At 64.1% G+C, this 11,301-nt stretch overlaps 1 protein-coding gene across 1 annotated transcript in view; it reads right to left on the bottom strand.

Moving 5' to 3' along the window:
• ARID3C (AT-rich interaction domain 3C) overlaps window positions 1–11,029 on the bottom strand; it is a 22,298-nt gene extending 11,269 nt beyond the window's left edge. The window contains exons 1-2 of the mRNA XM_044443868.1: window positions 10,961–11,029; window positions 9,009–9,081 (exon numbers count right to left, since the gene is read on the bottom strand). Coding sequence (XP_044299803.1) covers window positions 9,009–9,081; window positions 10,961–11,029 — 142 coding nt within the window. The remainder of the gene's footprint in view (window positions 1–9,008; window positions 9,082–10,960) is intronic.
• Between the last annotated feature and the right edge of the window lie 272 nt (window positions 11,030–11,301).

Below are 11,301 nucleotides of genomic sequence, written 5' to 3'. Positions count from 1 at the left end.
GGGTCCGATGCTGTTCTTCAACTTAATGCATTTAATGACCTTCAAAGCATTTTAAGTCAATTCATTTGATGTGCTTTAATGCATTTCTATTACTGTTCCAGTCAGGTTTGCTTCTGAGTGTGACCTGCCCGGAGTGCCATTTTGTGTGCCAGAAAGGTGGGCTACAAACCCAAGAGGTTCCTCGAGGGACTCAGAGCTGGACCAGCAGTGGGCAAGAAGCGCACGGCTCGTCTCCCAGGGGAGCAGCCCCGGGATCTTGGCCAGCGAGACCTGAGGCCCGGCCACTCCCCCATCTCTGCCCTCAAGCCCCCTCCCCAACCCCGGCAGCATCGATGGCCCTTCACCGCCCGTCCGGCGCCAATTAGCTGCCTCTCGGGGTTCCGGGACAATAGTCTGCAGTGCCACCACCTGCTGCCCGCAAGGCGGGGAGGGGGTGTGCGGCCCCCCCCAGGCGAGCCTGCCCCGCCTCTTCCCTATACACCGGGGCGTGGGCAGCCCCCCTCCCCTGGCTGCAAGGGTGGGCTGCCCAGGCCCCCGCCCCCAGCCCGTAATCCCTCCTGGGTGGGGCCTGCTCTTGCTAAGCTCTGCTGGCTCTCGGTGGCTTTGCACGGCTGCTGGGATTTGCTGGGGGGCGGGCTCAGATGAAATTAGAGCATGAAAGCCCCTCTGAGCCCAGAATCGTCACCGGTGGAGGCTGGAGAAGCAGTGCGCCCCCACCTGGCCCCGCTCCTGCTGCGGGAGATTCGGAGGCAGCGCAACCCTGCCCGAGAGAAAGAGCCCGATCCCCCCCCCCCCCGAGATTTCCCACCCCCGACCGCTGTGCAAGGCACGGCTGGGCTCCGAGGCGGCCTTCCCCGAACGGCGCCCTCCAGGTGGCTGGATTGCCACTGCCGGCACCCTGGGGGCACACCTGTGTGGACGGAGCCAGCGCGGCCCCAGAAGGGCGTTTAAGGCCTGGGACCCGCAGCCGGGGCCCCGGGTGCCTCCCGTACAGGGTACAGGGAGCAGGCATCGCGCTTAGGGCTGTCTCTAAAGCCCGTACAGGCTTCAGGGGGCAGCGCTGTGCGCGCTTAAGCAGCAAGGAAGCCCTACAGCTTCCGGCGTTGCCCAGCTCGCCTGTGCCGGCTGGGAAGCCCCGGTAGTGCAGGGCGTCTCTTTTGCCTTAACGACGCAGGACGGGGCCCCACTGAGGGGGCGACACACTCATGGGGAAGGGGCTCCATCCGCGGCTGCCTGGAGCCTCCCGATTCAGCAGCAGTCTATGGCTGGATCGGGGTTGCTCCGCGCATGCCGATGGCCTCCCCAGAGGAACGAGGATGCTGCGTATTGCCTAGGCTTTTCGGGCCAGGCATTTATCTTCCTTGCTTCTGATGAGAGAAGCAGAAAAGCCGCGATTCCTGACTGCGGCTGATCTTATGCGGCTTGTTGTTTCCCAGCATCTCACATTTCCCCAGGCCTTGCCCACGCACAGTTGCACAGCCTTAAGGACTCGTGGCTTGACTTTTTAAAAAGGGAGCAACCTTTACCAAATGCAACTTACTGGGTTCGAAAGGTGGGATTTCCTGATGTATACTTCGTGCCTAAAATCTGCATGTCGTGACTTGAAAAGTTTACTCTCACATCTTGGAAAGGTTGTTGCACAGAGGAAAATGCATTCTGCACGTGCTCAGAAACACGAGTAGGCAGCAGATTCCAGAAAAACAGAAGGGGGGAGGAGCCATGCTCTCGTTCCAACCCCCACCATCGAGCAAAACGCTCTGCGACAAGATACTGCAAGTCAGAAGGAATGCACGAAATGTCGGGCCGAGAGCATGATGGATCTATTTGTCCGCAAAGCCCTGCTCAGGCCGGCGACGCAGAGGGCGAGGAGGGGAGCCGCAGGGTGGCCTGAGCCCCCTCACCGCCGCACCAGCCCCCAGATGGCTTGGCTTGCAGGGGCTTCCTCGGGCCGCTCTGCCGCTGACAGGTGGAGAAAAGCTCCTTAATCATGCCCATCCTTTCTTCTGGGTGGCCATGAATGGAAGCGGGGAGGGAGCCTGGGAGCGATCGGAAAGCCATCCATTTGCCGTGGGGAGGCTGCCGGGCCCTGCCCGCAGCTCCGCACGGCTGTCACTCAGCACCGCTTTCTCGCTCCTCTAATTTATGGCCCTGACAGTGCGGCGGCTGCTCCTCCTCGTGGGCCAAGCGAGGGCCGCCCGGTCCTTTGTGCCGGGCTGCTCTCCCCTGGCTCGTCTCCATCTGGCGCAGGCAGGGAAGGCTCCTCGCCTCCTCTGCCTTTGGCTCCGTCACGGAGCCCCCGTCTTCGCCCGCAGGATGCAGCTCCCGGAGCCACCTTCCCTCAGGCCTGGACCGGTCCGAAAACATGACACGCAGGCCGCAGAGGCCACGGCTTGGCCCGGCTCCAGCCCCACGCTCACGGCTTCCGCGAGGCTGCAAAGCCAGACCGCGCTGCACCGGCGCTCGCCGGGGCATCAGGGCCCGGCTGCTGACGGTCCCACCGAGGGGCAAGACTGGGGCGGCGGCTGCGGGGGGGCGGCCGTCATCTGCAGCACGAGCCCCGCTCCGCAAGTCTCGGCACAGGCGTGCGCTTCAGCGAGACGGGCGCGATCGACGAGCAGGCCTTCGCCCCGGCCCACGGGTCAGCGGGGTGGCCCCGTGTCCGCTTCCCACGCAGGTTCCACTCCAGTAAAAAAAGGAGCCGGGGAGCCCCTTTTCTGTGGCCAAGAGGCACTTTCCTGACCCCAGAGGCCCTGGACTACAAATCCCTAACCCAACGGCAGCTGGGGCTGAGGGGAACTGTAGTCCAACGCATCTGAAGGATGCCAAGCTGAAGTGTAGAAACAGAGAGGAAAGATGCTGAGCTGGGCCCGAACCTTTTGGAAAGGCAAAGAGAGGCGCAGGCACGAGCGAGAGCGCCTGCCAACCCACCTGCAGCCACGCTCGCTTCCAGTGGGAGCTCCTGGGGCTGCCGCTGAGAAGGCCTTGCCAGCCACCCCGTCTTCTCCTGCCTATCCATATTCCCAGGCCAGGAAGAAGGTGGATAAAGCAGGGGGAACAGCATGGGGCGGGGGCAGGATCCCAAGGAAGACACAGCGGGCAAGGCAGGTGCCCTGTGCGGCCCCATCTGCGCCCTGCCGACCAGCATGTGCCGAACAAAGACGGAGGTCGCGTGTGCTGCGAGAGCCCGGATGGGATCCGTCCCGGAACATGTCCTGCCCTGCGGGGCTGGGGGGGACTCTTCCACGTCCTCCAGGGCTGCCATTTCCAGCCCAACTCAGCCGCGGGTGCTCCGGCCTTCCCGAATGAACCACCCTCTGCCCTGCTCTGCTTCCGGGGCCGGCTGGACCAGGCCGGACCGGGCTGCTCAAACACAGACATGCACCCCGATCCGTGTCCAGCGCCGTGGTGCCACTGCAGAAATGCCCCTTGCTCCCCACTTCCACGCTTGCTCCCTGCCAAGAGGTGGCTGGCCGGCCCTTTTGTGGGGCGGGGGGGGGGGTGGATCCTGCAAGGCACGTTTGGCAGGAAACGCCCAGCATGAGCAAAGGTTGAGGGAAGGGAAGGGAAGGGAAGGGAAGGGAAGGGAAGGGAAGGGAAGGCAGACCGCTACCTTCAGGTTCTGCAGAGGGGCAGACACGCCCCCACCGAAGCACCACAGAAGTAGCTCTGTCTGTGCGCATGTCCACGCCGGGTTGCTGCAGAATGCGGCCCCCAGAGCAGAGCCGCAGCTCCGAACGTCCCGCTCCAAAATGGAAAAGGCACGTTTCAGCCCTCGCAGGACACACGGGACTCTGCCAGCTTGTGTGAACGGGCTCCCGAGAACTCCCCGAAGCTGACGGGGGACCCAGCGGGGCTTCCGGGGGCTGCAGCAGAGGCATCAGCGCGCTGTGCCCTTCTCGCAAGGGCACCGGCTCCAGAGGGGCTCCCGGGGATGGAACCTGGTCTGGAACCCTTGTCCACACGCCGGGGAAGTCGGCCCAATCTCAGCCAAGTGAAGGGCACGGCGGCCGCAAGAAGCTCCCCGTCCAGCCTCAGTGCGCCACCCGTGGGCAGAAGGAATTCAGAGCTGCTGCTCAGGGCCGGTGTGTGCGAACGGAGGCGCTCTGGAGGAAGCGGGGGGCTCTGGGCACGGCCGAAGTCCCTGCAGCCAAATCCCAGGGCAGAGCCCCGGGCCACCACACCGCCGCAGCGTCTGCCAGCCTTCCTTCAGCCCAGTGTTTTGCAGTGCCTCCGACGCGGAGGGACGATCTCGTCTGCTCTGTTTCACACCAAGACAGGCCTGCGTGCAGCGGATCGTGGCCACAGTTCAAATGTGCACAAGGGAAAGCAGGCGAACATCGCCCAGGGAGCCGCGGCACCGAGCACAGCGGGACCTCGGCTCACGAACGCCTCAGTTCAGTTCACGGCCAAACTGGGTCGCGGATAAAAATTTCATTACAAATTTTACCTAGGTCGCAAACTCCACATTGGGTGACGGCCGCGATCGCAGCCCTCTCCCCACCCCACCCCCCAAGTGGGGAGAGGGCCGCGATGGTGCTGGGGGCGGTGGGGAGAGGGCCGCGATCGCCCCTGTCTTTTCTGCAGGAGCACGCCCGTTCTTGCACCCACCCTTCTGCACGAGCGCAACCGCGATCTCAGCTGTCTCCCCCCCCCCAACCCGGTCCCCCCCCTTCCCCCCCCCCCCCAGCATGCCCCTGTTCACACCCATCTCTCCCCTCCAGTGCGCTCCGGATGACGGCGCGAGGGGCTGGCTGCGCTCCTGCTCCTGCTTGGGGGGTGGGGGGAGATGGCCGTGATCTCTGTTGTTCTTTGCCACTTGACTTCACATTTTTCGGATTAAAAAAAATGGTTACAGAACGGATGAACCTTCTTTACACGGAACCTTCTGGGGAAATTTGATTTGGTTCACGACCAGTTTGGGTCACGACCAGAGTCCTGGAACGGATTGAGTTCGTGAGCCGAGGCACCACTGTAATATGCACGGTACGAAAGGCAATGAAATTATGCCTCTGAGGTGCCTCTAGGCGGGCCTCTCCCCAGCTGCCATTTGGGGAGGACACTGCACTGGCCTACTTTACAGGGTTGTTGTAAAGCTAAGTTGTGGGTCACCACGCTAGGTGGCTTTCGCAGCATGATCTTTCCCACTGCCTTCTCCAACCTCATGCTCACAAGGTGTATGGACTGTAACTCCCAGCACTCTGGGCTGCTGCACGTGCTAGCCAAGGATGATGGGACTTCAGTTCTACCACCTCTGCAGGACAAGCTGCAGGAATCATCCCTCCTTTGCAAACGCTCAGCCTTCTTCACCGCTCCTTCTGGGGAGGCGCAAACAGCTCTGACTCCCGCCTCGAGGCCGGCCGAGCGGGGCAGGCACCCAATTCCAGGCTTGGCTTGAGCGGAAAATCTGTGCAGATTTGCTCTTCTAATTATTTTAACGTCACAGAAGTTCTCTCTCTCATTCTCTCTCCCTGTCCAGAGAGCCTCCGGAGGCAGCTAAGGGTGGACCCCACTCAGCCGCTCCGAAATGCTCAGCAGCGGACACCCACTGCGGGACACAGTGGCGCCAGGAGGGCTCATGCCGGGGAAGATCGGCCCCCCAACCGCAGGCTGCCCCAGCCTCCCCCGAGCAGGTGCCAGGTGCTTCCCAAACGGCCGAGCGCCCCCGCCAGCTGGGAGGAAGCCCGGGCTACGCCGCCTCCCTGCATCGCGGAGACGCCCCTCCGTCACGTGCCAGGAAATGCCGCCTCCCGGCCTCCCCGCTTCTGCGAGCAGGCCCTAATGGAGACGCAGACGGCCGCAGGTGATCCGCGTCATCCGGGGACCAGCAGCAGATTAATGCCAGCCAGGAAGCCCCACGACTTGGGTTATTTATCCCCTCCCTGGGATCGATGCTCCGGGCAGGGAAGGGGCCGCGCACCCTGGCCCTTATCTCCCCGCGCTGGATTTATGGGCATCGACCAGCCCAGCGCTCCTTGGGGAAGCAGCCCGCCCCGCACCCCTCCCACCCCGGGGGAGTCGATCCTCACAAAGGCCCTCCAGGACAGATGTACAGCCAAGGAGAATGGCTGTTAATTAGCACCCTTATCTCAGCCAGGAGAGAGCCAGTTAATTAGCTCAGCTAGAATAATGAGGGCCGCTCGCTCTCGCTCTCGCTGTCAGCAGAGCTTCCATGAATCTTGTGTCAGAGCGAGGGGGTCGGAGGTGGCTTTGTCCTCGCCGGGCCGGCCATCTCGGGGCCCACAGCACCGCCGCCGCCTGCCAATGGGGCAAGACCCGGCTTCCTTTGGGAGATGCCGCAGGCAGGTCGAGGCAGGGATCAACCCGATCTGCTCTACGGGCAGGATGCCCCCCCCCATGGCCACACTGCAAGGGGGCGCTTGGTGCATTCACTGGGATGCACTGCCTGGGTTTGGGGCTGGGTGGGAGGAGCATGCAGCTTGGCTTGCTTGTGTGATCCGTCTGCGGGGAGCCTGCACAGTGCCCCCAGGAGATGCTGCAAGGCAGGGGGCTCGTGTGGGGAGACCTCGGGGCAGCCAGGAGTAGAGGTTCGGGCCTCGGAGAGGGGGGTTTTCGGGGACCCCAGAGCAGGGCAGGCATGTCACACAGAGCGGGGGGGGGCTGCGGAAATCCGTGGGGGGGCGGGGGGGGCCGCAGGCTCAGCTGCGGGCAGCCAAGGCACCGTGCAGGGGCGACCACTGGGGCAGGAAAGGGGCACACCGGAGGAGACTGCAGGGGAGGCAGCTTCGGGGGGCCCTGGCCGGGACACCCCAGGAGGCTGGCCTTCTCCCTGCCACACACCACGCCGCCGCTCCCGCTCCCCACGGCCCCTGCCTGCGGCTGCAGTGCCCCCCGTCCCCCTCTGCACTTCCACCGTGGCCTGGGCCGGAGCAGGAGCAGGAGAACCAGCCGCCTGCAGCAGTGCGGAGGGGGGCAGGCCGAGGGTGCCTGCGGGGGGCACGACCGGGGGCAGGCCTTGGCGCGTGCCCACCGGGCCCACCTTCGGCACCGGCCCCGGGCACTGCAGGCCCTCTGGAACGCCCACTCCTCGCCTGGAGCACCCCAGGCTCTCCAGGAGCAGCCCCACGGTGCACGCAGGCAGGTGCCAGGCCTCCCTCTGCTCTTGCACAGTGCGCCTCTCCATCGGGGTGGCTGGCACGGGGGCGCATCCGGCAGGGCAGCGGCTCCAGGCGTGGGGCGGCCCTCTCCAGCCGCCTCGGTCCTGCAGGCCCCGGCGGCAGGGAGAGATGCGCATCCAAGGACACCTGTGACAGGCCCGTCAGGGACGGCGCACTACGGACACCTCCCCTCTGAGCACCGCATGCAGGACTCAGCAGAGGTTGCCACCAAACGTGGCGGTCCAGTGGCAAGCAGCCCTTGCAGCTGGAGGGGGACGCCAAGCGGCCCCCAGCCCCTTCCAAAGAGGGCTGCCCACCATCTCTGTCCCCTGCCCTTGAGCTCACCGACTCGAGCAAAGCGTGGCACCAAAACACAGAGGCCCGGAGCACCGGGAAAAATCCTCGAGCTTTTCCTCTCGCTCCACGACGTCCCGGGCTGAGCCCTGGCGCTGGAGCCAAATGGGGCACAGGCAGTGGGGGGCTTCTCTGCCCACGGTGGGCCTCGGGGGCGATGCCTTCCGCCCGCCCCGGAGCACCAGCGGGTCATGTGCAGCCCTTGACGGACAGCGGCTGCGGCATCGGAAATCGGTGCGGGGTTTTGTTATCAGGGCCAGGCGGGAGAAATAGGAAGCTCCAGCAATTGAGGCGATTCGATAAATGCTTTAACCTTTGACCTCTCCCTCCCGATCCCCCTTCGAGCCACGGAACAATTTTCAAAAGCTTCCCAAACTGCAGCCAGCGCTGTCCGGGGGCCGCCATCAATTAGAGCCCTTTGCCAGTGCTGGGATTAATGAACATGCCGCTCAATAGGAAATAAAACCCCAGGCAGAGGTTAATGTTGCACTAATTAACTGGGAGGGGAGGCTGATGGGGTGGGGGGGCGAGGCAGGAATGCTGCAGAGACCCACGCGGCAGGGGAAAGATGCCGGCCGCCGCCCTTTGCGGGGCTCTTCGTGTTCACCGTGGGGTCACCCAGGACGTGCCTCTGCCCGCCCAGGGGGCCTCCCGGTGGGTGGCTACAAAGACCCCCCCCCCGAGCACCTCTGGAGGGTGCCAGGGCTGGGGAAGGCCACCTTAAACGCGGACAGGAAGAGAGCGCTCCCGCGGGCCGCCCTTCCCTCCTGCGTGCACGCTCCCAGCGTGGTGAAGGCAGGGCGAGCGACCCGGCGGTCCGGGCAGGGGCAGGGGCCCCACAGCGCTGTGCGCCCGCAGTTTCCCGGGCTGCCCCCCAGGCACAGCTCTCCTGGTTCCCAGCTGCAAAGCTAAGTCCTCCGTGCCCTGTGTGGAGGAGAGGAGAGGCGGGCTGGGGCACAGAGAAAGCAAATGCCCCCTTCTCCCGGGGGTGGGGGGATGAGCCCGGGCAATGGAACCGGGCAGATGCAGGGTCTGGCTTGCAGCACTGGGGGTGCGGTGCACAGCTCCTCGCGGGGGGGGGGGGCCCCAAGCACGCAACCTTCTCTCTCTCCTCCCCTGGCTGGAGGGAGAAAAATGCGGGCCCTACGCCATTCTCCCTGAAACGGGGCCATTTCACAGCACCCCAGAGGACCCGTGGGCCCCACAAAGGTCCAGTCTCCCCCCCCCCGCACCACTTCAGTTCTGCAGAAGAATGGACCATGGGCGTCTGGGCTCCTTGGCTCCCCAGCGCCAGGACGCTCCGGCCACTGACCCTCTGGCACGAGGCCGGCTGAGGGTCGCCCCCGCACCCTAGAAGGCCCACGTCTGCCGAGACCACCTCCAGTTGGGCCACCGACACAGACGCCCTTCCCGGCAGGCCAGCTTGCCCAGAGAGCGGCCGCATGTGGCGGGCAGGGGCAGCGGCCCGAGGCCCCCCGGCAGCCCCGCTCAGCCCCGCCCGTGGCTCTCCTTGCTCCCCGCTTGGGCTCGCTCACTCACCTCTCTTCTGCATGAAGCCAAACAGGTCGTCCAGGAACTCCTTCCGCTTGGGGTCACTGTCCAGTTCGTAGAGCTGCAGGGGGGAAAGAGCGAGGGAAGGCTTAGCCAGGCTGCGGGTGCAAAAGGATCTGGACAGACTATGGAAGTGGGCAGGAGACAACAGGATGGTGTTCAGTGTGGGTAAGTGCAAGGTCTTGCACTTGGGGCATAGGAATGGGTGTCACAAGTACAGGTCAGGGGACAAGTGGCTGGAGAGCAGCGCTTGTGAAAGGGACCTCGGGGTGCTGGTCGACTGCAGGCTGAACATGAGTCAGCCGTGTGATGCGGCAGCCAAGAGGGCGAACGCCACCCTTGGTTGCAGAGCCAGAAGTGTGGCTTCTAGATCAAGAGAGGTATCACTGCCACTCTATGTGACTCTGGTGCGCCTGCAACTGGAGTATTGTGTTCAGTTTTGGGTCCCTCATTACAGAAAGGATACAGCCAGGCTGGAGTCAGTGCAGCGCAGGGCCACAAGGTTGGTGGCCGGTTTGCAGGGGATGCCGTATGAGGCGAGACTGAGGGAACTGGGTCTCTTCAGCCTGGAGAAGAGGAGACTCTGAGGGGATAAGCTGGTGACATGCTGTGCTTCTGGGCACAGAATCTGGCCAAGTGCAGAGTTCTTTGGGTGGGTACAGAATCTAGTTTCTAGGCCTTATGGCTGGAAGGTACATTTCCAAGTCTCCAAGTGAGAAACTATTAACATCTCAGAAATCCAGAAAATGAGGTCCAAGATGGCGAGGGGTCAGGAGGGACGGGGCTTGGCCCCCCCACTGGAACCACTGCTTTACACCAGAATGCCGGGTGCAAACGAGGCAGCTTTGCAGAACACACCACGCAAAAGAGGAGACACGGGTGCCTTCTGCGCCTCTCCACTTCCTCCTGCCACAGCGGCACCTGTGTGGGCTGTTGTTGCCGTGCGGGATACAAGCTCTCTCTCCACCTGATGCCATCAGCAGTTTCCAAGCCCAGCAGGCCAGGGAGGGCTGCTCTCCGGACAGCCCAGCAGCTGGACTCCCGCCCGAATCCTCCCAGGCCCGCCGAACCCTCTGCCGGTTTCAAGGGGCTTCTCCGCCTCGCCTCCAGTCCCCCATGACTCTCTGGCCCCATGGAGCTCACTGCCACCTTCAAAGTGCTTGCATCCAGGAGCTTCAGCCCCCCCCCCCCCCGCCCCAGCGGTGGGAGTTCCACTGGTGACCCCCGAATGTGCTGTTTGCAGCTTCTGAGCCAAGAGCTGAACACAGGCCTGCAAATCCTCTTCCCAGCAGGGGATTCTGCAGGAAAACAGGCTGGTTGATCTGCTCCCAAGCAGGGGCACCCGTTAGCTCCACCGAGGGAGCCTTCCCTTCAACGAAAAGGGGGCTTCTCCCTCCCCCTTCCAGGAGGGGAGAGCCGCCCCCCCCCAAAGCGCCTTCCTCCTTTGCCGTCTCCTCCTGCCGCCCTGGCAGGACCCGGGGGGGGGGCCAGCGGAGCGCCTCATCCTTGCCCCCACGCACACAAGCCGGGCACGAGATCTGAAGGCGCCCCGTCTGCACCGCCAGCTCTTCCACCCCGGCCGAAAGAGGAGAGCCGCTCAGCGCCCCAGGGAGCCCTGGCAGCCGCTCCGGCCCTTCCCAGCAGCGACCTCTCACCTTTGCCCGGGGGGGGGGGGGGAATAAAAATTTTTGGGGGCCCCCCCCTCCCCCCCCCCCCCCCCGTGATCTCCGTTGAGCCTGGGCGGACACCTGTAGGGATTTCCTCGCCTCCCCGCCCCCTCCCCCGCAGCAGGGCAATTAGCCAGAGGGGAGGGCCACCTCCTGACCTCTGACCTCTATTATCCAGGCTGCAGCAGAGGAGAATTGATGGGGAGGGCGGGGGAGGGCAGGGCCCCTCTCCGCTTCCCCAGTTTGTGCCTTCCTGCCCCTCCTCAGCAAGACCCAGGGAGGGGTCTTCCGACTGAAGGCCTGATGCTCTGCAGCCGAATACCACCGGCTGAAGGCGTCCATCTCTCCTCTGGACAGGGGGCTCTTCGTGGAAGCATTTCAGTGGCAAGAGCCGGGCTGGACCCAACCGGAGAACGGCCAGGAGCGTGGGCCGCCCACAGGGCACCGCTTCCAGGTGGCCATTTGGTGGTCCAGCCCCAGAGCCGCCACAGGCACTCCAGGCACACCCAAGAGGCCAGCAGCCTGGGCAGAGATCCGGCATTTGGCCAACCCCCGCTTTCCGTTTACAAAATACAAGTTTCTAGTGCTTAAGGCTGCAAAAGGAGCTTGGAAGA

Source organism: Varanus komodoensis, unplaced genomic scaffold (genome assembly GCF_004798865.1).
Source record: "Varanus komodoensis strain SLA01 unplaced genomic scaffold, ASM479886v1 scaffold43, whole genome shotgun sequence".
Taxonomy (NCBI): Eukaryota; Metazoa; Chordata; class Lepidosauria; order Squamata; family Varanidae; genus Varanus; species Varanus komodoensis.
The sequence above is the reverse complement of the archived record's forward strand: the minus strand, read 5'-3'. Positions and strand labels throughout refer to the sequence as shown.